The 27,551-nt window shown below is 40.0% G+C and overlaps 1 protein-coding gene across 14 annotated transcripts in view; it reads left to right on the plus strand.

Moving 5' to 3' along the window:
* DOCK10 (dedicator of cytokinesis 10) overlaps window positions 1-27,551 on the plus strand; it is a 260,880-nt gene that overhangs the window by 180,965 nt on the left and 52,364 nt on the right. For all 14 annotated transcript variants that reach the window (XM_041766384.1, XM_041766383.1, XM_041766388.1 and 11 more), the window contains exons 16-27: window positions 1,037-1,116; window positions 2,904-3,091; window positions 3,600-3,665; window positions 5,662-5,754; window positions 10,016-10,139; window positions 10,335-10,456; window positions 10,830-10,916; window positions 13,920-14,012; window positions 14,655-14,773; window positions 16,639-16,708; window positions 20,092-20,205; window positions 22,846-22,917. In XM_041766384.1, the coding sequence (XP_041622318.1) occupies window positions 1,037-1,116; window positions 2,904-3,091; window positions 3,600-3,665; window positions 5,662-5,754; window positions 10,016-10,139; window positions 10,335-10,456; window positions 10,830-10,916; window positions 13,920-14,012; window positions 14,655-14,773; window positions 16,639-16,708; window positions 20,092-20,205; window positions 22,846-22,917 (1,228 nt within the window). The remainder of the gene's footprint in view (window positions 1-1,036; window positions 1,117-2,903; window positions 3,092-3,599; window positions 3,666-5,661; window positions 5,755-10,015; window positions 10,140-10,334; window positions 10,457-10,829; window positions 10,917-13,919; window positions 14,013-14,654; window positions 14,774-16,638; window positions 16,709-20,091; window positions 20,206-22,845; window positions 22,918-27,551) is intronic.

Genomic DNA, 27,551 nt, shown 5'->3' on the forward strand with positions numbered 1-27,551 from the left:
GACCCTCGAGGAGGAAGAAACAAATTTGTACTGATGATCAATTTCTGTGATGTAACTTCTCCTACCATTGCTGATTTCAGGCTGCCAGTGGGGTTTCACCAAACACGGGGCTGGGAATTTGCACACCATTATATAACATTTCCACCATACAGATACATGGAAATTTTCTTATGTGGTAAAATACTTTCTAAGTGATGAATTTTGAGTACTCATTACCTTAGTAGTTAAGATAACTTGTTTAATGGTAAGTTGATATAATTTCACCTTTCATAATGACTGTGTTTTACAACGGGCAGGCAAAATAATTGGAAATGTTAACAGTCAGCTCTCACACTCTGGGTTGAACCCACCACTGTAATTACTCTACCTGTTAGGTCTCCTAGAAGGGATAACACTAGAAACGGGTAACTGTTACCAGAACTTTCACCTTCTTACAAAGGACGATAGGTGAGAAGGTTTTGGTAGAGAGGGAGACAACTGGAGTGAATATGGGGACAGGGAGAGGTGGTGAGAGGGGTCTGCACACATTTACGAAGGAGGGGGAAGGCAGAAGGCCCAAGGTCAGGACAAGGCTCCTTATCCTTGACTGTTGGTGAAGAGGGAACAAGCAAACTGTCCACTTAGCAATTGTAGCAAAGACCAGCCTGGCCCTCATGACTTCTTAAGAGTTTTAAGGAAAGTAAGTCATTTAAACCAGTTCAAATGCTAGAACTTTCTGTTAACAAAAAACTATTTACTATATTTACTATTGTACTTGTTAGGCCATTTATATAAATGTTACCTGAAATAAGACGCAAATAAACCTAAAACGCTCTTCAGAATATCTGTAACTTGATCCCTCACTGATTCCTATCTTTATTGGCAATATTACATAAATTTTAGTTTTCAGTATAAAACCAGCTCAATGAAATCATTCACAAGGTTGTTTAGGGTTGTACTGTTGACTCTTATGAAAGCTCAGAATTATAGTTGACTCTTTTTTCTTGACAATTAGAATAATTCAGTGTGTGCGTGTGTTTGTTCCCTACTTTCACAGGGTTGACAGAATAAGCAAAACACAGACCATCCCTGGAAGCCTGGATATTGCCGTTGACAACGTTCCTTTGGAGCATCCAAGTATGATGATGTCATGGTTTGCTTGTAGAGTTCAGAGTAGTTAGTGGTCTTTTGATTTGGGTGGTTGATTTGTTGGTCGGACACTTGGCTAATTACAATAGTTTGCAAGGGTTTTTCTCGAATTTTGAGATAAATGGAATTTATTAACCTACAGAAATTTGGGGCTTCTTATTTCTCCATTAAGACAGACTGTAAGAGTGATAGGACAGAAACTATATTCAGTGTAAACTAATATTTACCTGGTGTGCACCAGGCACCCTGCAAGGTATTAAATCATGTCATTTAATCCTCAAAACCCTGAAGGGTTATAAATGAGGAATCTCAGGTTCAGATAGACTGATGACTAAATCCATAATGGGAGAATTTATATTCTATCCAGTTCCTCTGACTCAAAATACAGGGCTGGTTGCCCCATACTGTGCACCAAAGGGTTGCTCTGAACACTATGGATGGCCACCCAAGGGGCCACGTAGTAATTATGGCTGGAATATTTATAGACTCTATTATTACACAGAGAGTATGTATCTTCTTCAAAAGTCCTATTTGTGTCAGTGAAAATTTGGATTTTAGAAGGAGCTTTTATTAACTTATAAATAAGAATTTCAGAATTTATTTCGTAAGTGACGAGATTGGTTTATTTTGTTTTGTTACTTCTGATTATGCATTTTAGTGACTTTCTCAGTGATACAAAGAATGAATAAAGGCATCCTAAAATGAACTACAGAGAGAAGACTATTACACAGGATCTTACCATCAGCACTATTAAGTTTTTCATTCTTATAAATTTTCCACAAATCATTTTAATATGAAATAAAATGAGCATTCTAACCTAAGCCATGGTTTGAAATCACTTTTATATTGATCTGTATGGAAAAGCAGAGAATACACTTAGCCATTTCTCTTACCTGATTTGTGGGTCATGTCTTTAATTACCTACAGAAAAGAAAAATAACAAAAGAGAAAGCTAAAATATTCTCTTTGAAGTGACTGCCGGACATTAGAGAAATTTGAACATATAATAAAAATATTATAATTGATTTGGGGAAAAAAAATTTATAGTCTGATTCCCAGGAATATTTAGCTAACCGTTTTGCTTTTTTGAACCCAGGAGAATTCCAGATAGAATAAAGGAAAGTAGAAGGCCTTGACTTCTAGTGACCACATGAGCCTCCAAACTATTTAGTGTCAGAAGTTTTGATTTATAAACTTATAATTGTCTTTTTCATTTTCCTTAGGCTGTTCCTATAAGGCTAGATTTTTAAATATGGTAAAAACTAGAGAGAAAAGTAGAATAAATTGTATCAAATAATGCAGAGTGGGGCTTCAGACCTATATCGTGAAATCATTCTATAGGAAAAAATTGTTATCAACCCATTAGGTACTGTCCATACTAGACCTATTGGACAAAGTTATGTTGTCAGTATCTGTATTGTTTCATGTTAGGTAAAGGCCAGTGGGTTACTCCTTACCTTATAACACCTGGTTAGCGTGCTCAGAGAATCATTAGCTAAAATTTAGTTTTCATATGAAGCTTAAGGCAAAAAGAAAATAGTTATAAATCCCTCCAAAGATTTACCAATTCTTTGAGACATCAATTTTGATATTAAATGGCTGAGTATCTGTCATCTGTACCTCCTACAAATTTTTCCTGCTAGCATAATTTAACATAAATTCCTTTACAAGTATAGAGTTTCAACTTTGAGTGGATTCTTTTTAAAATTTGTTAAGTCTTGTTCACTTTAAACAATCACATTAAATGACAAACTCTTATTTTCTGATTTTTAAAGACTGTGTAACATCGTCCTTTATCCCTGTCAAGCCTTTCGATGTGACGGCTCAACCAGAACCCACAGTGGAGGTTGAAGAATTTGTTTACGACTCAACAAAGTATTGCCGTCCTTACAGAGTATACAAAAATCAGATTTACATTTACCCCAAGCACCTCAAGTATGATAGCCAGAAATGTTTCAACAAGGTATGGTATGTTTCTGAGATGTTGTGCTGTCTCTGCACCCTATTGAAATCATATTAAGACAGATTCTTGAGAGTTCAAACACAAATTATCATAGGTCAATAATTTGGAATAAGAATCCATTTGCAGAAAGTGCCTAATGAGGGACAGTGATGAGTTTCATCCTAAAAGTGTTTAAGGACGCACAGTTTTATAACATATTAATAATCCTTTCTAAAATCAGCCCTGAATTATTTTGTTCTAGACCTCTTTTTTTTTTTGTTTCTTAAGATACTCTGAAAATAGCATATCTGCTTCCTTTTGATACAAGTTTTTTTTCTTCCTTTTTAAATAATATCTCCAAATCCTCCTGCTATTTCTGAGCACTATGGATAATGTCACAAGAAAGTGCCGGGTATTCTACATTTTTCAGATTTAATTAGAAGCTACTTATTTTAGGCACTCGGATTGGTTTTTTTGGTGTTATTTAACAGGAAATTACGATTTCCATTTTCCCTCTCTGTAATTTCAGGCTCGAAATATAACTGTGTGCATTGAATTCAAAAATTCTGATGAAGAAGGTGCCAAGCCCGTGAAGGTGAGCCAAGTCCACAAGGGTACACAGCAATCCAGGGGGATTGGCAGGTGCATAGGTTCTCCTCACCACCATGGAGCTTTTTATATGAGTGTGATTGAAGGAGGAGCGATTCAATTCATTTGTGTTAGATTTCTTAAAACGTACCTGATTTAATGGCCATCATTAACTGAATCTATTAGAAATGTCAGTCTCATAGCTCTGCCTAGCTTTTCATGATTCGGAAAAAAGGAAACCACTCGAGCATGAAATAAATGCAAAGATCCCCCTCTGGAAGACTCTGCCCTCTTCAAAGATTAGCCCGCCTCTCAATTCAGCATGCTTGATTTAAAATGCCACATCCCATCTGGACCTCATGTGACCTCTGCAGAAGGACTGCTGCATACTGGTCCAATGGCCAATACTGGCCCAATGGCTAATGCAGCAGGCCCCAAGGGTGTTCACGTCCATGGAAAGGGCATGTGGCCCATTGCCTGAGGAGCTGGGAAATGGCTCTGGAAGTCTGTCCCTGTTGTTGATGACATGATTTAATAAAATTCAGAAGATGGGCAGCCCCAGTGGCGCAGTGGTTTAGCACCGCCTGCAGCCCAGGACGTGATCCTGGAGACCCTAGATCGAGTCCCATGTCAGGCTCTCTGCATGGTGCCTGCTTCTCCCTCTGCCTGTATCTCTGCCTCTGTGTGTGTGTGTGTGTGTGTGTGTGTCTATGAATAAATAAAGTCTTTAAAATAAATAAATAAATAAATAAATAGTAAATAAATAAATTAATAAATAATAAATAATAAATAAAATCCAGAAGATTGGTATGAACTACTTTTCAACCTACAAAACTGCAACTGGATGTCATTTTTCTGAGTTCACCTTTGATATATACTACTTTTATTTTAGGGACTTCAAATAACATAGAGTAACCCTTAAAACGAGAGGAAAATTATTTTGAGTGTGCCTGTGGCCAGATCTTCCCAGTTTCAATGAATCAGCGGGGTGAAATAGTAAAGGACAAAGCTAATCTCATACTGACCCCCACGATTATCTGAGATAATCTCTTAAAGCTCTCTGTCAGGTACCATTTGTACCAAGAAGGTTCATAGAATTATTCAGAATCAATTTGAGTGACTGAATGAATCATGCAGGGGAGAAAGAGTTCTTTAAAATAGTCTTGAGCCACTGTCAGTATCCACAGGTTCCAAGTTCCACGGTAACATTAGTCAGCATCAGGAGACAAAAATTAGAGCAAAATGGAATTTTCAAGCAAACAAAGGCAATGACCAGACAGCAAGCACAGCAGGCCTGCTAGTGCAGTGTTTATGGGGAAAATTCTAGAAAAGAGGAATAATAGCAGGTGTATGAGTCTCCTGTCTCATTGCATTCTAAAGGCTCATACAGAAATACAGCAGATTCCAGAAGAGGGAGCCTGAGCCTTGGGCTAAGGGAATTTTGAAGCTGTATGCCTAGGAAGTGCCATATGACATTCCCCGGCTTGATTAGGGGCTGGGATAGAGTAGCAGTGCAATGTGGTGGAGCCTGAAATAAGTCTTATCCTTCCAGCACAGCGTTCTTGGTTGGGAGCAGGCATGTCAGGGGTTGGGGTCGAACCAAACCCTGTGGTCACCCAGGACTGATTGCCTTGAACTCTGAACCAGACCTGGGTATGCCATGGACCCCTTCCAGAGGCCACCTTACAGGAATCTGAATTGAACAATTTAGCTCTTATCTCCTGGTAATCAAAAAGTTAGGTAATGAACTAATTCAGGTTGATGTAATAGCTACACGATGAATTAAAGCCTTCATATTTTCTTCCATAGTGCCCTGATATAGTAAGTACAGGGCAGTAGGTGAGACAAGTTCAAGGTTAATTAGATACCAGCTAAGCCTGGCAAGTTATCACTAAATTCATCTTTGTTCCAGGGTTGGTAACTGAAGAATTGTGACTTTTTTGTGTGTGCTCAGAGTTAATTTCAGACACTCCTAATCATTCAACTCATAACTTTTTAAACAGTGTATTTATGGAAAACCTGGAGGGCCTCTCTTCACCTCAGCTGCCCACACTGCAGTTCTGCATCATTCCCAGAATCCGGATTTCTCCGATGAGGTAAGGGCCACACCTCCCCTGCTCCCAGCAGCTCCTAAAAGAGATGGGTCAGGTAATGCACAAAGATATGCATTCTCTCTAGACCACATCTCAGACTGAGGGCATGCCTTGGCTGATGTTTACTTAAGTGAGATTTAGAAACTGTATTTATTGACAGTTGCTCCAGGGGTTAGGTTGCAAATCCGGACGTTTCAGCATAGGATTGCCCTTCAAAAATATGCTTTTATGGTATCATTCTTTTCAAGGGAGAATAATTTTTTTCTTTTATTTCATTAATCAATATAATAAAGATTGTGTTGGACAGCTTAACCAATCAATAGCTGCATTTCATGTCATAATGGAAAGAACTTAGCAATAGATAGAATATGAGCCAACACTAATTCTTATGACCTACTTGAACTTGAGTGATCGTGGATACTGTCATCTCTAAATGTGATGTACAGCAAAACCTGCCCTGGCCAACTCCTGAGACTCTCTTATTATGGGCCAGGCACCATGCTGTACTCCATATATGCATCATCTCAATCCCTACAGGGTTCTCCAGAGAAACAGAGCCAATAGGGGAGATATATATATATGTATAGACAGGTAGACTTATTATAAGGTATAGGCTCACATCGTTATGGAAACAAGAAGTCTCATGATCTTCCATCTGTAATCCTGAAAGCTGGTGGTATTATTCAAAGGCCTGAGAGCCAGCTGGGCTGTGATAGAGATTTCAGTTCAGGTGTGAAGGTCTGAGAAAAAAGGGTGCCAAAGGCAGACAGGGAAGATCAATGTTTTGGTTCAAGTAGTCAGGCAGAGAGAGAATTCAACCTCCTGCCTTTTTGTTCCATTCAGACCTTTATCAGATTGGATGATGAGCACCCACACTGGTGAAGGCCATCTGCTTTACTCAGCCCTCAAATTCTAATGCTAATCTCTTCAGAAGCATCCTCACAGGCACACCCAGAAATAAAGTTTAACCAGCTATTTGGGCATTCTGCAGTCTAATCAAACTGACATAAAATTAACCTTCACACCTTCCTATCTTATGAGTAAGGAAACTGGGACTCAGAGAAGTAACTTTGCCAAGGGCACAGCAGTAAGAAGGGATCATCAGGGGCAGCCCGGGAGGCTCAGTGGTTTAGCACCACCTTCGGTCCAGGGCATGATCCTGGGGACCTGGGATCAAGTCCCATGTCAGGCTTCCTGTGTGCAGCCTGCTTCTCCCTCTACCTGTGTCTCTGCCTCTCTCTCTCTCTCTCTCTCTCTCTCTCTCTCTCATGAATAAATAAATAAAATCTTAAAAAAAAAATGATCATCAGAACTCAAACTAGGCCACATGACTCGGGGCTGAAGCTTCACCATTCTGCTCTAAGACATGAAAGAACCAATTGGGCCAATGGTAAATTACTCTGTATGTGTCAGCTGGTATTAAAAAGAGATTCAGACAAACAAGCTTTAGGGATTAAATTTAATTTCTGACCACAAAGCAAAGATCTAAACTAATGCAACCTGCTGATATGGTATCTGGGATTAAAAATATCCCATCTTTTTATGAGGTCTCCTATTGCTACTACAGTAAATCGCCAAATTTGGTGACTTAGAAAAACCCACATCCATTATCTCATAGTTCTGGAAATCATAAACTCTGAAATGGGTCCCACAGAGCTTAAATCAAGGTGGCAGCAGGTCTGCATTCCTTCCAGAAGCTTTAGGGGAGATTCCTTGCCTCACCTTTTCTAGCTTCTAGAGGCTTCCGCAGGCCTTGGCTTGTGACCCTCTTCCAGAAGTTTTCTCACTCTCACTTCCACTTCCATTCTCTGACTCTGACTTCCCTCCAATAAGGATTTTGTGGTTACGTTGGTCTCCCACAGTAATCCAGTGTAATCTTCCCATTTTAAAAAATCCTTGTTTTCATCACTTTTGCAAATCCCTTTTACCCTGTTCACAGATTCTGGATATTGGGGCCCAGAGGACACCATTTGGGGGCAGGCTATTAGTCTGCCTACCACACCTTATTCCACATCAATCATTTTGAAACTAAAGGAACTTCAGTGAAACCACAGACCTCCTTTAACCTTATCTCCCTCCTCCACATCCACTTAATGCTCTTAAGCTTTGTTCCCTATAAATTCAGGACAGAAGGTAAAAAAAAAAAATTAAGGTAAAGGGCTATCACCATGTTATAGAATATTTATTGTATTGGTTGACCCCTTGGAAAAACCCCTCTGAAATATGCATCTGTTGCAGACATACAAGATTTTTTTTTCTAAAAAAAATTATGTTCTCACTGTTAATTCTGACTGTTAATCTCTGTTACTCTCATGTGCTTCCCGGAATTCTTATAAAAGCCATGGAGTTTTCTATAGGAGATCATGTGTGTAATGACAGTCCAGTGAACTCTGCAGTGCAGACTCAAAACTGAGGTTGCATTAATTGCAAAAATTGATACAAATTCTTCCAAGGCTCTGTTATAATGTGAATATTTGCAGTATTTAAAGTGAAGGATGTTGGCATTAATAGTTAACCGGAATTCTTGAGAACTTATTGCATTCCCATATGCTCTTTATGTTAGCTAAAAAAAAGAAAAAATTTCCTTCTGGTACATGGCTAATTATTGTACGTCCTTAAATGTACATTGGCCTTTGTTACCAAGTTTGCATACTAGTATATAAAGAATGTGTAAGCTTGTAAACCATTCTAGTTCAGAAGTTCTCAGATTTTACCATTCACCAGAATCACCTTGAAGCCTTGTTACATCAGATTACTGTAATCCCCCCAGATTTGTGGATTCCAAATGTCTGAAACAGGGCCTGAAAATTTGCATGATACTTGTTAGAACAAGTTTCTAAAAGATGTTGATGCTGCTCTTTCAGGGAGAACATTTGGAAAATCAATGTAATGAGTCCTTTCCCGAACAAAGTGCAAGTACAGGGGATCCCTGGGTGGCTCAGCAGTTTAGCGCCTGCCTTTGGCCAGGGCGTGATCCTAGAGTCCCGGGATCGAGTCCCATGTTGGGCTCCCGGCATGGAGCCTGCTTCTCCCTCCTCCTATGTCTCTGCCTCTCTCTCTCTCTCTCTCTCTCTCTCTCTCTCACAAATAAATAAATAAATAAATCTTTTTTTTAAAAAGTGCAAATACATTAGCTAGATAGGTAGATGCACAAAGAGTCTAATAAATAAGCTGGCAGATAATCTGCACGCTTCTCTAACACCTTATTGCTTGACCATTCTGGAAGTTACCAAGCTGCTGATATTGCGTTGAATGCAGCTTATATGATGAGATCCTGGGATTCTAGTGTGAAGTAGTTATCAAATGACATGGTTCCCCATCCTGGAAGATCCTATTAAACTGACTAGACCATAAACTCCCAGTGAGTCAAAGCCCTATAACATCTCTCCACTCGATTCCCACCTCCGTGTCATCCTATTTCACAACGTATGTGGCAGATGTTTGGAAACTGAAAAGCACTATGAAATATAGAAGGTGTCAAAACATTTCTTTTTAGGGATATGGAGTATGCTCCTCATTAAGCATATTTTTAACATATATCAACTTTATGTTTTATACTTATTAGGAAACATTCCTTATGTAGCTACAGCATGACATCTTCACAAAACAGCTCATTACTTGGTTACCACAATAACACATTTCATGTATTTTTTTTTGTTATTTTTAAGAAGAAATAGATTCCATGCTTAAGTTACATCATTTCCTACTGCTATGTTTCTCACCACTGTGTCTATGAATTGCCTGGGGGTCTTATTAAAAATGCAGATTCTGATTCCATGTGTCTGGGGTAGTGTCCAAGATTGTGCATTTCTAATGAGCTCACAAGCGATGCTCATACTCTGGTCCATGCACACACTGCATGAGACAGGGACTCAGTTCACTCAATGGATGTTCTCTGGTGATAGGTTCCTTGATCTATGTCTTTTTGACACCTTATGGTGAGCCTCTGTGTATGTGTGAGTGTGTGAGTGTGCTTAATCCATTCTTTACTAGCATCCGTTACCAAATGACAAATGCTAGGCATTCTAAATTATCAACAGCCACCACAATAAAGAAGTAAAAATATCAGTCCCTTAACACATGACTGCTAGCAGGATGGATATCCATTGAGAGTTAAGTCGGTACTTCTTACACTAACTGTGAAACGTGTCCTTAGTTTCAGTGAAAGATTTTTTTAAAAGGTGAAGGCGCCTATGTTTTGTCTCACCCTGACCTGGGGCAAATGAATTTCATCCCAGTCCAGCTATGATCTCTTTCATTGCAGGTGAAAATTGAACTACCGACACAGCTCCATGAGAAACACCATATTTTGTTTTCTTTTTACCATGTCACTTGTGACATAAATGCCAAGGCCAATGCCAAGAAAAAGGAGATGCTGGAAACATCAGGTACTGACAGGATGTGATTTGGTACAGTTTTACATGTCATCTATGTGTCTGGAACTGGAGAGGACTTTTAAAGCTCTGATGTATTAAATTTTTTTAGTGAGGTTTTCTATTCATAAGTGACAAGTAACTTTGTTTTTACTCCTCACCATGGCGCTTTGCACTCAGAAGGTTTCTCTTTGTTCTTCCTTTGCACAGTGGGATATGCTTGGCTTCCCCTGATGAAACATGATCAGATAGCTTCTCAAGAATACAATATCCCAATAGCAACAGGCCTGCCTCCTAATTATTTAAGCTTTCAAGATTCTGCAAGTGGAAAGGTACTGAGTGATGTATAATTTAAGAGAAAAAAAATACATGAGCTAAATGGCATGAGGTTATCTTCTTTCTGCTATTTAAATAAACCCAAGGACTGTAGTGTATGCATCCATTGTAGTGATGAGTCGTGTACCAACAATATTTTCAGTGTCTTGTTTCATTCATGGCTGGTAGAAATGATCCATTAGAATGGCCCCCTGATACCACATCGGTCTCCCTCACCGGTACTGCTAATTCTTTTTGCATCTTTTATTTTGCATCTGTAGAGTCCTGTAAGTTAAATGGATCAGGACGGCCAATTAACATAAGCTAAATAACCTGTTTCTTTTCTCTTCTTCAATTGCCACAGTGACAGTAACACACTCTTTTTTACAGCATGGTGGGAGTGACATTAAGTGGGTTGACGGTGGCAAGCCACTCTTCAAAGTATCGACATTTGTGGTGTCCACAGTAAATACTCAGGTGAGTGCGCTGTCCTGAAAAAAATCTCAGCATCTGTTTGAACCCATAGAATCCTAAAGGGGCTCCTGTATTTAGGGGAGGGGACTCACCATTTCCCAAGTTGTCAGAGGAGCTGGTGATTTAGAAATGCAAAGGAAGAAATGTCGGCAGCATAACTTTCTGCCTCTCCCAGGAGAGAGAGAATGCCCCAGCCCTTCAGCCCAGGTGCCCTTACAACTGTGGACTAGAATACCAGACATGTACGTATCAGGATGATGCTACCACGCTTGAAATATGTTTTTCTTTCACTGAAAACACCCAAGTGTTAAAAATGGGGAAAGGTGGGATCCCTGAGTGGCTCAGCGGTTTAGCGTCTGCCTTTGGCCCAGGGCGTGCTCCTGGAGACCTGGGATCGAGTCCCACATCAGGCTCCCTGCATGGAGCCTGCTTCTCCCTCTGCCTGTGTCTCTGCCTCTCTCTCATCTCTCTATCTCTACCTCTATCTCTCATGAATAAATAAATAAAATATTTTTTTTAATGAGGAAAGGTCAAAATGAAAGACTTTGGATCTTTACCTAAAAACTAAGTCTGATTTCCAGTGCCTACCAGGTGCTCCTAATGGGCAGGCCATGAGATCAGCAGAACTACTGGAGACCCTCCTTGGCCAGCTTCTTCCTGGGTGATCCTGCACAAGTCACCTCACCCCTGCGGTTCTTATTTCGTCATCAGGAAAATGATGGCAATAATATCTGCCTAAGGTTGTAGGAAGGATCAAAATGAGAAACCACGTGTGGAAACATGTCAGGAACTGCAAAATGCTATACAAACCTAATTCCCGTCATTGCTGAATTACCACAGATGCACCCCTTCCACTGCAAGACAGCTTCTCTTACCAGAGTATGAGGACTTCTGTGGTACCAATTGTAAAGTACAAAGCAAATCATTAAGTACACAAACTATGTATTTCCCCTTTCTTAAATGCTTGCTAAGAGAAATGAAATCATCCAGGTATTACACACATATTGCATCAGAATTTCTCCCTGTAACCTCTGGTGCCTCAAGGGAAATTTAACTCCCTTCCTCAGTCCTCTGCGCGAACTCCACAAGTCCCACAAAATGGTCCTTCCCCACCTAGTCCTGCCCTTATATACCAACCTGTCTTTCTCACACTTCCAACTGCTTTCCTCTCAACAAGCCAGATGTCTCTCTGACTCACCATCACTCACCTTTTTCTGCATCCGCTGCCACCGCCCACATACTCATCGCCAAGGCGGGACATATTCCTCTTTCATCAGTATTTACCTCATGGACCAAATGCCCAGGCCCTCTCTCGCACTGCGTCCTCCATCTGCTTAGCTTCTGCTTCTGACACTCAGCCCTCCTCATGAGGAAGGCAATCTTCCCCTCCCTTCCTCCCCTCCCTGCCTTGGCCTGGACAGCTCCCACCCATCCTTCAGACCTTGGCTCACTTTCTCAAAGAAGCCTGTCCTCTTCCCTGACCCTTCAGACATGTGTCATCTTGTCATACACCCACATGACACCCTGCTTTCTTGTGATGCACCTATGTAACTGTGATCAAGTAGGTGTGTGTTGACGTTGCAGTATGGTGCTGGTCTCCCTGACATAATGGAAGGACTGCAGAAGAAGGGACTGGGTTTTCCTGGGCCTTCACTCTGTCCTCCCTGGCTGCCAAGGGCCTAGCACATAGTCAGCTTTCAATGACTAATTGTCAAATAGTTGAATAAATGAAATGAAACTGAAAATATGACACACACACACGTATGCTCACACATACCCTGGAGCTGAGGGAAACCCAAATCACAGATGTCCTTCTAGAATCAACAAATTCCAGAGAAATATCCAGTATGGGTGTCTTCACTAAAATTCCGTGTCTCACTTTCTGACTATATAACTCTGCCCCTCAGCTCAAGAGAATCTCTAAAGGGGCCACCCTCTTCAGGAAATAGCATTAAAGGGAATATTCATTTGCTCAGGCTGCCGTAACAGAATACCACAGACTGGGCAGCTTACACAACAGAAATCTATGTTCTCACCATCCTGGAGTCCAGAAGACCAGTATCAAGGTGTCAATGTGTTGGCAGGGTTGGTTTCTTCTCAGGCCTCCCTACTTGGCATGTAGGTAGCCATCTTCTTGCTGGGTCCTTTCGTGGTCCTTTCCTCTATGCCAGTACATGTCTGGTGTTTATCTCTGTGTCCAGATTTCCTCCTCTATTTTTTTTATAAGTAGGCTCCACACATGTGGAGCCCAACATGGGTCTTGAAGTCATGACCCTGAGATCAATCAAGAGTCAGGTGTTTAATAGACTAAGCCACCCAGGTGCCCCTAAATTTCATCTTTTATAGAGACATCAATCATATTGGACTTGGTCCACTCTAACTGCTTCATTTTAACATAACTATCTCTTTAAAGACCTTATCTCTAAATATGGTTATATTCTGAGGTACCAGGGCGGGAATTAAGACTTCAACATATGGATTGTGAAGGGACACAATGCAGCCCATTACAAAGGGTACAAATCAGTTTTATCTCATTAGATTAGTGTGAACTTCCTAATTTTTTACTAGCTTGGGCATTTTAAGTCTAAAAATATCCCTGTGCATAATAAGAGTACACTTTCTCATGTGTGTTAAGAAATATGTAAGAAAAATACATAGAAGTGTGTAGAAAGAAACAAGAACATGAAAGAAGGCAATTTTTAAAAGGGGAGGGAGGGGACAGAGCCAGTGGAAGTGCTTCTCCAGCCACTACCATGTGGCCGAGAAGGAAAACACATCTATCTACAAGAAAGGAAAAAAAGAAAGAGCAGGGTTTGTGGTCCAGGTGGAGCTTTCAGTGAACTTCAAAATGTCCAGTGAAAATGAAAGCCGTCACTCTGACTCCTTGATAAAGCATCTGCTCGTCTCATTGAGGCATCTGTCCTCCAGAAATACTCACCCTCCATCACTGTAATTGTCATACAGTTTATGTGTCATAAGAAATAAACACTTTCCTTGCTCTTTCAGGATCCCCATGTGAACGCATTTTTCCGACAGTGCCAAAAAAGAGAGAGAGATATGTCTCAGTCACCTACCTCGAACTTCATCCGGTCTTGTAAGGTAAGGTGACGTGCAAATACTCTCTGGGTCTCCAGGGTAAAGAAACGGGTAAAAGGGTCCTTTCCAGTTTCCAATGAGTAGCAAACTAAGATAGGGCCATCATGGAAGATTTTTAAATACCTTATCAATTCAGAGAATAAATGGTTATTTCTCAATTCTTTGATAGGCTCTGCCTGTTGATTACAAAACAAGCAAATGTCAGATTTTTTTCCCAAAATAAAATGATTGAAAATCAGAATCAGTTGATTTTCAATTAGATAATTGTGTACAGTATCCTTGCAACATCACCCCCGTGCCTGCATGCCTGCTGAGTGCAGTGAAGAATAAAGCCAGATGAAGGTGAGCTAGCGTATTCATACTTTTCCTTTTTTTTTTTTTTTTAAGATTTTATTTATTTAATCATGCGAGACACAGAGAGAAGCAGAGACATAGACAGAGGGAGAAGCAGGCTCCATGCAAGGAGCTTCATGAGGGACTCGATCCCAGGATGCCGGGATCATGCCGGGATCATGCCCTGAGCCAAAGGCAGATGCTCAACCACTGCACCACCCAGACACCCCACTTACTTGAGTTCAGAAACACATCAGCAGAAGGTGCTTTAAATTTGACCAGTGTCCTTTTTCTCCCACCAACGTACTACAGAACCTATTGAATGTGGAAAAGATTCATGCAATCATGAGTTTTCTGCCTATCATCTTGAATCAGCTCTTCAAGGTGCTGGTCCAGAATGAAGAAGATGAAATAACTACAACTGTGACCAGGTATCTCTCCCGTGGTCTTAGGAGAAGAGCTCTTCTAGACTGTGTTTGCACAAAACTGTGATTATAACTGAACAGCCACCTTCTTGTGCCCGCTTGTGTTTCACGTGAACACATGTCTCAAATTTGAAGTATTTCTCACTCTTGAGTTCTTGCCTTCAAATCTGTTATCATTGGGGTAAAGTTTTAGACCCGTTTTTCACTTTTTATTTTGTTTCTTAATTAATCTTTTTATTTTGATGGAATCATAGATTGACAGGCACTTGTGAGAAATAATGTGGAGAGATCCCATGTTCCCTTTACCTAGTTTACCAATGCCACATCATGCAAAACTGTAGCGCAGTATCTCTACTGGGATATTGACATTGATAAACAGAATAAGGAACATTCCCATCACCAGGGGGATCCCTCATGTTGTCATTTATTACACAAAATTACTTCCCTCACATCCCCAGTCCCCACCCCTTAGCCCTGGTAACTACTAATCTGTTAAAATTTTGGATAGATAGATAGGAAGGACATCTGGGTTTTTCCGGTTCAGGTAGATTTTGGGTGAACATAAGTTTTTATTTCTCTGAGATAAATGCCTGGTGCAGCTGCTAGGTCTTAATGATAGTTGCACCTGCAGTTTTTAAGAAAACGCTGAATTGTTTTCCAGGGTGGCTGTACAGTTTCACATCCCCACTAGATTTTTAAAATTTTTTCTCTAACTGCCCCTGCTTTAAATTTGTCTGTACTACATTTTGCCAACATTTCTAATCTGTCTAGTAACTTTGACGATCCTAATTTCCTCTCTATTGGAGATACTGTTTTAAATCCATTAAAGCATCATGTATGCTTAATGTTCATTTTTTTAAAAAAAATATTAGTCACGGAATTCTGCGGAAAAAAATTACTCTTCACATTGAAGTATGTCCAGAACTTTCGTAACTGTCAGGTATATTATTAACCTCTTTCAGAATGTGGGTCTTTAGCCTCATTTTTAAAGTAGCACCCTGAAGCTCTGGGACAATTAAAGTGTGTCTAACAGTTCCACATCAGCCAGTTCTGGACCTGGGTTAAAAGTATCCAACTGTACCTTCAACTGAGACTCTTTTCAGCATGAACATATAGGTTTTTGTGAACAAGACTGCTAAATATTTCAGCAGATAGATCTGCTAAAATTCCAAGACATTCCAAAACACTGCAGCCATTGAGCAACTGGCAGTACTAATGTGAAAGCAGTACCACCGCTGCTACTAGAAACACTTCACGAGCTTAGGAGGGAAATAAAAAACAAAACTGAATCTTAATCTAATTGCTTTTTACAACAGCATATGTAGTGCCTCTTTGTTAGAAGGGAAACCCTCTTTATTCTTTTATTCTTTTTTAAGGATTTTTTTTATGAAAGAGAGAGAGAGAGAGAATACAATCAGGGGGGAGGGGCAGAAGGAGAGAAGCAGACTGCCCGAGGAGCTGGGATCCCAAGGTGAGGCTCCATCCCAGGACCCTGGGATCATGATCTGAGCCAAAGGCAGACACTGAACCAACAAAGCCACCCGGAGGGAGCCCTCTTTAAATGAACTATAATAATTGGAGGTTAAAGGTCCTAAATTTTAATCAGATACTAGAAATGATTCTTTTTCCAAGAAGACAGTATCAGCCAACACACAAGCCATAAAAGTCTTCAGTGTGATGTTGCAGCCATGAGATACTTATATCTTAGTGTTAATACGGATATTGGGGGATCAGAGGGGGAAATCTGAAACTGGTTCACGCATTCATTCAGTGCCTGTTAAATACCCAGTTTACAAAACACTCTAGTGCCAAGCCCAGTCATATTTTCCTGTCTTTTCCAGAAAAGTCACTGAACAGTTTTGTTTTTCCAGGGTTCTGACCGACATTGTGGCCAAATGCCATGAGGAGCAGCTGGACCACTCTGTCCAGTCATACATTAAGGTATGAAATCGCCACTTCGACACTGGGCACATCCCTCGTGCTGTGTGGTTTGTCTCATTTCTGTCTGCAATAAGTGGGATGTTTCTGCCTTTAGCTGGATGGGGCTCAGCACAGTAATATCAAACATTCCCTTTAGCCACTTAGGATTCCATCTCTTTGCATGGATGATCTAGAGGTATAGTTCAAATGTATAAATAATGTGTACATGTGCAAATGAATATTTATATGGGGAGAAAGAGCAAAGAAAGAGAAGAGAAAATGAAAGTATTGGCCTTTTGAAGTCAACATTACAAATGAATGCAATTCCTGTATCAAGTTAAGGAATATTTTTCCTGTTGGTTTGTTGAATGCTCTGTGTTTCTTCTGTAATGTTTTCTTAGCTCTTTTTATTGTTTTCTCAGGCATTATTTCATTTTCCCAGTTACTGTATATTTGTACCTGCTTCTGGTATGTTAAGTCCTTTATCCTCGGGCATGATCCACTAGCCCATTCCATCAGTGTGCACCTGCTTCCTCCAGCGTCCTTCACCAAGCGTTCACTCGGACATGTTCATGTTCTCATTTCCAGTTGGCCTGTGAATTAATGCCAGTGAACTTGTGATGATGTTTGCACATTATAGTTCCTGCCTAAATGTCATCTTCCTGAATGAAAAGAAAGAATCTATCCAGAGATAAATGAGAGTGGCTTACATAACTTTATAATGCATAGAGGAGCTCAATTTCTATTTTTATGTATATATTAAATCTTTTTGAGACCCAGACCTTTTTTAATTGAAAGAATTTATTCCATTGATATATAAGAATAGACATATACTTCCATAAGTTAGATATCTAGAAAGGTGACTAGAGGATAATTTGGGGGTTTTGTGGTAGAAATGTGTAAAAAACAAACAAAAAAACAAAACTTCCTATGAAATTTCACTCTGAGGTGAAACCCTCTGAGGGATATTTTTACATTACAATTTTATATGTACATATTTTCTACCTGCCTGAAATGTAAGATATCTTCCCAAATACCCAAGTATGATCGTGTGCCCTTCCTTAAAATAGCCCATATGCCAAAGATAGTTATTTCTTTTTTTTTTTTTTCAAGGATAGTTATTTCACAACAATTTCCCTATGGTATAATTTTACCCAACAAGATCTACACTTCAGCTGTGGAAAGACAGTTGTGCCTACAAATGCTTGTTTAGTTTACTCTCTGTTTAAGACAGTCGTAAAAATACTTTAATCCTGTATTGGTGAATTTACATTTAACAAAATCATCTACAGAAATTTCTCTCAATATTTAACCCACATTTTCCATTTCAATCACCAAAGGGGCTAAGAAGAAAACAATTCCCCAGTCCATATTACGCAGAGGCATCTCCATTTCAACACAAGTATTTACCTCATTCTAATGGAATCATTGAAGACTACATTAAGAACCCACTGATGTTGTGTCTGTTTTTGTGATAGTCAAAGAAGTTCCTTATGAGAACCTTAAATCAGTTCTCAGACTCATTCTGTGTTGCTCTTGGAAGAGTGTATTGGAATGCATCCTGGTATGGTCTTTATTTTTAACTAGGATGTTTGAAATCTCCTGATGAGACCATTTGATTTTATAATATAGGCAGTTGCTTATTTAATTTGCTTTGAAGTGGTTGAAATCTAAAAATACATTTAAAAATGGGATGTCACACTGATAACAATTCCTAAAGATATTTCATAAAAATATTTTCACATAGCTAAAGCGGACACACCCTAATAAATATTATCAACCGGAATTTTACTCTAGAAAGAACATTACTAGCAAGTGGGAAATTAGATTCTAGTCAAGATTAGATAGTTAACTTGAGCAATCAGCCTCTCTGAACTTCATTTTTTTCTCCTCTGAAGTGAGAAGGGATGGACCAGATGAACATCTAGCTCTATGATTCTGTGATTGAACTCTTGTTGCAGTACATTGTTAACAGCCTGACCCTGACCAAAGAGTTTGATTTTTCTTATCACCTATGAGAGAAATTATTTTTTAACATGTAGGTGGATATTAAGGCCCATACCTTGGTGTATGATGAATACTGATGGGCTGGTACCAATATATGCTTTGATGTCCTTGAAAGATGTGATATATTCAGTGGAATTTATATATATTCAGAAACAAACTAAACACCATTTCAAGTTCAGTGGTGCTAAATGCTGCTAACTCACCCCATTTACAATATCCAAAATGCACACATACACCATTTCTTTTTCAAAGATGTGCATCTTAAGTCTATCTAACCAAATGCCATGGTTTACTGCAATTCATGGCACTGACACATTCCAGCCAAAATTTCAAAATAAGAATATCTCAGAGCTAGTTGTAATGCTGTTAGAGCTAAATAACTGTGCATGGGACTAGGTAGTCAGTGATGATATTAGCCTCACATGAGTCATAATTCATAAGGGGAAAAAAATCCTATTACTCTTGATTTTGGCTAGTTTCATACATCTCTTAGCTTTGTCTTTCTCCTCTGGGATGAGCTTGGAGAAGTAAGACTCCAGTCTTACTTACCAATGAGTTGCAAAGTTCAAAGAAATGATTATAGATCCAAATGTGAATGTGCCTCTGCTTTGAGTTTCTTGTCTGCCTTCGCTCTTGATTATAGTGAAGTCTGAGAGGTGAATGTTATAAACAAATGACCTTCCTTGAGGCAAATGCAACCCATAAGTAAAACCGTATAATCCAGGGATAAGCATTATATATTTAAAATATGTGCATAAATTGGTACTGATATCCTTAAAACAGATGAAGGAATACTGAAAATTAAGACCATTACATGCATTCAGAAATGCACACCGAAACAAATCTTTTGAGAGAAAAAAAAGTGAGCAGCATTTGTTATCTTACTGATGGCCAATGTTCATGAACCCTTTGATAGCTGTGACTAAGCATGAGATGATAGAACCTGGGCGTGTGGGGAGCTCACCTACTGGCCTCTGGAAGGCACCTGCTTCCCCACTTGGCTATTTGAGTGGGTGCTCTACCCTTTCAGGATGAAGAAATGCTACCATGCCACCTGTTACCAGTGGAAGGAAGGAGAAGGGGAAATGTGTCCTAAGTAGGTGGGTCAAAGCCCTCCATGTTTCCTTGAACCCGCTAAATCGCTCTCTGGCTCTTTCTTTTGATTTCTACAAAAAGAGTTTCAAGGAGAGCTTAGGTGAGCCAAGCCCTATCTTGTGCAAAATCCTAAATAGGAACAGTCGTGTACTACTCTTGTCATTGGGCCACCATTTATTTCATGACAAAATCTGGCATGAGCAGATAATTATGAGATATGAGTTATTCATGTAACATAATTTTTGAGACTTTGGGTTTTTTTTTAAGTATTTAACTTTTTTCACTTTTTGGATTTTCTTCAGTTCGTGTTCAAAACCAGGGCATGCAAGGAGAGAACTATACATGAGGAGCTGGCTAAAAATGTGACTGGTCTTTTGAAATCAAATGACTCAACAACAGTAAAGCATGTCCTGAAGGTAAAGAATTTAAAGACAATCCTTCAATTGTTAACAGGAGGGGTGGCTTGCTCTCACCCCTGGAAGGCGATAGGACTCCTTGATATCCATAGATTGTTTCTTTTAGTTTCAGTGTAAGCATCATATTGAAACTGTAGCATATAAAAACATTAAGCGAGCGAAGATTTGTGTCAAAAGAACAGAAGACCCAAATTAAGTCCTTTGGCCCCAAAACAGAATGAGTAACTATTAAGAATAATCTGAAATACTCAAAAGTACTAACTGTTGCAAAAATAAAGTTTGTTGGGTTTTTAGGCACGGTAGAGGAAATGTGCCAAAGGATTAAATTATAGAAGAATGGCTTTAGTCCTTAGCTAAATTAATTATCTATCATGACTTGACAGATGGATGATTGATTAGTAAGTAGCTAGAAAGAGAAGTTGGGATTGATAAGCATCAACATGAGTTCCCTAACCTCAAATTATTCTAAGCAATTTGCTTAAATTAGTCTTATGAGTATATTTATCCTGTTTATGCAACAAAGATGTTCTAAGTGCCTCCCATGGGACAGGCACCAACCTCAGCATTTGGCAGGCATCAGAGAATAGAATAAAGACCTCTGCCCTTGGGGAGCTTGCATTCTACTGGGGGGTAAAAAACAATATACTACAAACATAATAACAAATTAATTTAATTGTGTGTTAGGAAGTGAGAAGTGGTATGGGAAAAGAAAATGTTGAGCTGGTAAGGGGAACTGGGAGTGCTGGAGGTACAGAGCGAGGTTTGGAATTTAAACAGAATGGTCAGGAGACAGCTCATGGAGAAGGTTCTTGAGCAAAAAAAATGCAAAGAGGAGGAGCTGGCCATGTGGATGCTTGGAGAACAGTAAAGGCAGAGGGGAGACATGTATAAAATCACAAGGCAGCAGCATGCCTAGTGTGCTGGAAGGATGGCAGAGAGGCCAGTGTGGCTGGAACGAAGTTATCAAAGAAGAGAGGAGGCAGGGTGGGTGTAGGCAAGTAGCATAAAGCCTTATAGGCCATTGCAAGGACTTTGGCTTCCACTCAGCAAAATTGAGAACCATTAGAGGGTTTTGAGCAAAAGTGTGACATGAGCTGACATGAGTTTAATGGAGCACCCTGATGGCTGTGTAGGACTCTAGCAAGGTGAGGCTGGTGTCAGGGTGCTCAAGGGGATTGCATGCCAGAGAAACAGGCTTCTCTTCAGAGAGTCAACACTTAGTTAAAAGGTGAGGTGAAGGGAACTTTGGAGAAATTGTGCCTTCCAGAGACTTCGCTGGTGTTGGGCCATGCATTCCAGAAAGTGTGGCAGTAGGGCATCAGGAGCTAGAAAGCAGTGAGATATGGGAATACAAAAAGGAATATGTGCTACCCACGGAGACTAGAGGGCAGGAGGGGAATGGGTTTCCTGTTATCAGACGCGAATTGAGATGAAAAGCTTAATTTCCTTAGCCCTGGTGGACTCAAGGTAAAAGGCAGAGGCAGACTGGAGTGCTAAGAGGTAGCACATGGTAAGTATCAGGGGCATTAAAGAGGCAAATATGGGGACATAGGGCATATGGTGAAAAATATCATTTTGGACAAGATGGGGGATGGGGGATTTTAACAATGTGCCTTGTATTAATTATTTCCAACAACATGAATTCCATTTCTAAGATCAGGCAACCCCTTTGTTAAGCAAGAGGTGCCTTGTTAAAATGCAAAACTCCTCTGCCCTACATCTCACATAGCTCTCTAGAGTTAGGACCCTGTACCCAGCAGCTCTCAGCAGCTCAACCAATCAGCTGAAATTGGTTACAATTCAAATGCCGGTACATGATAGAACAGAGAAGTAAATTGTGGTCATATATGTGATGTGACAATACTGGACTCCCAGCCACATGAGTCAACATAAATGAGCCTCAGGACAGAAGTTACTGAATGAAAAAGCCAAATACAGAGGGATCCACACGGGATGATTCCGTTTATATAGAGTTCAGCAGTAGGCAAAACTCAATAGTGTTTCCATGTATGATAGTGGTAGCAAAATTATGAAATAAAGCAAAGGAATGATTAGCACAGAATTCAAAATTGTTATCTCTGGTGGAGAAAATGGGAGGAGCAAAGGATCAGGGAGGTATATTCTTTAAACTGTACGTATATAACATAGACTTTTTGTATCTGGGATAAGTATAACCCTTCGACCCAAGAAACAGGGACCTTCATCCTGGGACATATTTTGGTTTGCTCGGACTGCACCCCTCCCCATAGGAAGAAGTGGAAGAGGAGCCAAGAGAAACACCCACTGGGAGCCCTTACCTCCTCTTCTGAACCTGTACGGATCCCCAGGAGATTCGCGAGTTAAGGGCTTACAGGCATATTCCTGGGCCTTTCTTAAGTCCATCCTTCAGAGAGGAAATTGTAATGCCTGAGCACAACCTAGACTGGAGGAGGGAGCAGTTTGTGGTGGGAGAGGCACTGGTGTGTGGACAGCACTCACTTGTGCAGGCTGGACAGTCATGTGTGTGCAGCTGGCCCGTCCATTTCAAAGAACACATTCTAAAATAAAAATTTTATAATATCACATGTTGTAAAGGACAGAATCATTGTGATTTTGCTATAACATAATAAATTTCCTATTGTCTTTTCTTTTTTGCAATAGCACTCCTGGTTCTTCTTTGCAATTATCCTAAAATCAATGGCCCAGCACTTGATTGACACAAATAAGATTCAGGTAAGATTGTAGGTAATACACTATTATCCAACAATTGTGCTGATGAATATGCTCTCATTAGTTTCATTTTTATTTACTTTGTAAACCTTAGCAATTTGAGTTAATTGTGTTTTAAGTGGGAGAAATGATTGTGTGTCTGTACAGGTCCTACGGACAGAAGATCTGAGTTGATAGTGGGTCCACTGGCTTCAAAGATCCACCCAACAGTGGACCCACTATTAACAGAATTTTAGATAGGACCCTTATATTGATCCCTGTAAGTTCCCACTCTAACAGGGTGGATGTGATGATCCTTTTGGCCTTCAGATATCAGTATCAACTCAGATCTTGTGTTTAATAGTTTAATGGTGCCCCTCTTCCCAGTATGGTCACCCGAGTACATGGCTGTAGGGCCCTTTGTAGGAGGACTGACAAAATCTTTATATGTATATACGTAACCGAAGTATTGGAGGGGGCTCTGTCTTTTAGAGACTCTGTCTTTTCTTCAATCAGTGTGTACCAACTCTGAAAAGTGACTCAGGTCCAGGAAGAGGAAAAGGCCCCGTGAATATTTTTTGGAGCAAACGTCCTCAACTTCTATAGTCCATTCTTGCCTTCTTGGTGGATTAAACATCGTCATTGTTGGTTGCTGTCTGTTTTCCCCATAGGGACCCCACATATTATTAAGTAGCTCTACAACTCCCTGAGAGCCCTCCACCTTGGCTTCCCTCCAGCCTCGCCATCTGTTACGATAATCACAGCCTTCTGGCTCCTGGAGGATAAGTACAATCCCATGGCCTCTGTTATTTTGGTGAACATCATCTCCATGGCCATTAGTGAGCCAGCACTGTGACTGCCTGTCTCATCTGCCATTGAGAGACCACTAAACTTCTTAGAGATGTCGGTCCAGCACCTCTTGATGACTTTGGGGTGGATAGTGTGTTTTCCGGACCTTGTTGTAAAACTTGATCCTCCAGGGGTTCTTCTGGTCTCAGTATATGCATTTCCACTTTCCTCTGCCTCCTTATTCTTTTTTCTGTCGTCTGCTAGGGCCCTCAATCATTCTCACTTTCACTTTGCTCAGAATGTGCCATCTGTAGCGCTCTAAGAGCCATCCTAACAATGAGTGGGATTGTTTCATCCCAAATCCTGATAAAGTGCCCCCATGTCAGTGAGTCTTAACTGATTCACTCTTCCTTCTGGCCTTCTTGATCAAACACATTTATCATCCAATCTCAAAGGAACTTGCATAACTCCTGCTTACAGCTCCTTCGGGTATACTTTCTGTTTTATCTTATTAGGCCCAGCAGGTTCACAGCTGGGTTAAGCTGGACCTTAACCCTGGTTATTAGCCTGAGCTCCAAGGGAGGAGGAGGGACATCTCCTGAAGGATTTGTCTGCTGCCTTGCTGGGAAAGGTTTTTGCAGAGCATCCATCTAAGAGAAATGTTATCTCTTAGTAGGGAAGAGTAAGGAAGTATGCAGAGTCACCATCCTCAGGTCATCCACCCAGATGTTCCCATCCATGCTTCCACACCACAGGTCTCTCCAGCCATGGCTTGACCTAAGCATAGCAGATCTGCCTTGGCTGGATATTTAATCATCTCCAAAGCTCCCTAACTTAACTCTTAGATCTTATATTTGCTTTTCAGCTGTGTCTGCTCTCCCTCTTCCAAAGATAAGATCCTCCTGTCTGGAAGGAAGAGAAAATCTAATGTGAAGATAAAAATGATTCATATCTCTCTGTTTTTAAGCTATGTTGGAATTAGGAAACTTCATCATTTTAATCCTTGCCCTTCCACTAACCTGTTAGATGATAAAAAAGACACTTAACATCTCAGAACCTGTTTTCTCATCTGTAAAAAAAAAAAAAAAAAAAAAAAAAAAAACCCAGATTGAACTAAAATCCTTTCATTCCCATCAGCACATATCTGCTCAAATAGATCACAGACGCCCTTATAAACAGTTCAGAATATAGGAACTCATCATGTATGATGTCCTTATGTCTAACCATTTGTCCTCACTGATTCCAGTTTATTTCTCACTGTCCTCTTCAGGGACAACCCCACTCCAGTTTTCTTCCAGGGGGCCATCCTCCAATTTTCTGACCATCTCCATGCATCACAGTACAAAAGACCTGATACCATCATTTAACTCAAAGGCATTCACAATAAACACCTCTCAAAAAAAATTAAAAAAGAATAAACACCTCTCAAGTTGTTTGCATTTTCTTTTCAGCTGTGACAGTTTTTGTCATCATAGAGTGTGGGAGATTTGAGGACCTCAAGAAAGATGTCTGGTTAAGTCCCATGAGAGGCGGGATCCCTGGGTGGCGCAGCGGTTTGGCGCCTGCCTTTGGCCCGGGGCGTGATCCTGGAGATCCGGGATTGAATCCCACGTCGGGCTCCTGGTGCATGGAGCCTGCTTCTCCCTCTGCCTGTGTCTCTGCCTCTCTCTCTCACTGTGTTCCTATCATAAATAAATAAAAATTAAAAAAAAAAAAAGTCCCATGAGAGGCAGATAGCACCTCCACATCACCCCTACTCTTTTGACCAAGGAGAGTTCCTGTTTGCTAGGAACTCCTAAGTGCCTTCTCTGCACTGATCTCTAGTAGCACAAGGTTCATTGTACTGGCTAACCTTTTGTTTCCCACCAGCCTCTTGTTCCTAAAAAAAACTGCCAAATGCCTGGACCTCAGCCAATGCATTCTGTACCTGTATGTCATATGATAGCCCAGATTCTCCTAACATGCTCTGGCTCTTTTGCTTGCAATCAGACTATGCTATCCCCTTGCCCCCTTTCTTCCTCTGTCCTGACACAGAAATCCGCAGTCCCTGGAATAGAAATTCTCCCACCTTGAGCCTTTGGGATATACTTCTGGAGAACAGTTAAAAATACTACTCGTGTATTTACCAGTGAGAGCATCTTTGGGTTGAAAGTGGGAGTAGGCCACAAGGGGAGTTTGGAAAGACAAAAAGAGAAACAGAGGAAATATCAAAGCCCAAGGTGTTAACACGTGTCTCTGTGTGAAGGAAATGCTGGTCTGTTTAATGAATCTCAGAGTATTAACAAAGAGAAAAGAGAGAATCTACAAATGTGCCTTGATTATTTAAAAAGTGAATGTTTCTTTCATGTAGGTGAATTGTTTACGGTTATTTCCCAAGATACATGGAGCAGAATTAAAAATGTGTGTGATTAAATCACTTAAGTTTATTTGTTGTCATTTTAATTTAATTTCCACACCAAGTGTTAACTATACATGGAGGGTAGCTATAATATCCCAAAATATCTATATAGCAGTGTCCTGGTATATTGACTTAGAAAAAATTCAATGCACATAAGCACCTGAGGGCCTAGACTTAATGAAAGAAAAAGAAGAAAGGAAGGAAGGAAGGAAGGAAGGAAGGAAGGAAGGAAGGAAGGAAGGAAGAAAGAAAGAAAGAAAGAAAGAAAGAAAGAAAGAAAGAAAGAAAGAAAAAGAAAGAGCAAAAACCAGTGCTAGCCCACAGCAGCATCCCACAGTTGAACCACAGTTTGTTCTAAGTGATTCCTATAACTTCATTTTCCATGATTTTTATACTTGCAGCATAGAAGGCTGGGCACAGAGAATTTTGGAAATACATAGCTCAGGCTATCTCTAAATTTTGTGTTTCTATCTATAGTGAAAATGTGAGGCTAATTTTAAAGCCAACTTGTAAAGATGAATCAATCTTGCCTATCTTGTGCGAAGGCTTTTGTAAATTCACTAACTACAGAGAGATGGGAAAACTTAGCTGCCTGAAAATTTCCCCTTCTGTGCAGGAGGTCCAACAGGATGAGAAGAATCCTTGACCTGAGAGTCATTTTTAGGGACCCATAGAGTTTATTTAGGTCAATGGATATATGGGGTGGCAAGTCTCTTGACTGTGAGGTCCCACTGGCACCTGCTGCGGCATATGCTGGGACTGTGAGGTTAGGACCAGCTTGTACCAACTTGCAACCACAAGATGAATAAAGGCTGAGGATCTTCTGTAAAACACAGTGGTTACAGCTAATAACAGTGTGTTGTATTATTGAAATTTGCTAACAAAGTAAAACTTAAATGTTCTCACACAAAAAAATAAAAATGTGAGATGATGGATATGTTCATTAACTAGATGGAAGGAATCTTTCTCAATGTCTTTGTATCAAAACACCACAATGTGCACTTTAAACATCTTATAGTTTTATATGCCAATTATACTTCAATAAAGCTGAAATACATTTTTCAGAAAAGACAATCTGGAACTTACTAAAGAATGTTTCAAACCACCACCTGTACTCACACATTTACTCATTCATTGAACTCATAGTTGGGGAATGCCTAGTCCTAAAAAATCAAAATAATTGATTTTCAATTAGAGAACTATGTGTCAATGTAAATCTAGAATAATATTCATTGTAATTATTTTCTAAGAGACAAGGAAGGGGAATTAAGATGAGAGAGATCATAGAACATGTTACATCTCTACACCATTTGAATAGTTTGCAATTAATATGTGTTTTACTTTTTAATGAAAAAGTGAAAAAATCATTGGCCAAAAGAGATGGAAACATTAAGTGAAAATGATGGAAATCATGATCTTGAAATTAAAAGAGTTTCTATTTTATTATGGCTTTCAAATTTTCAGAAGGACT

This window comes from Vulpes lagopus, chromosome 8, assembly GCF_018345385.1.
Source record: "Vulpes lagopus strain Blue_001 chromosome 8, ASM1834538v1, whole genome shotgun sequence".
Taxonomy (NCBI): domain Eukaryota; kingdom Metazoa; phylum Chordata; class Mammalia; order Carnivora; family Canidae; genus Vulpes; species Vulpes lagopus.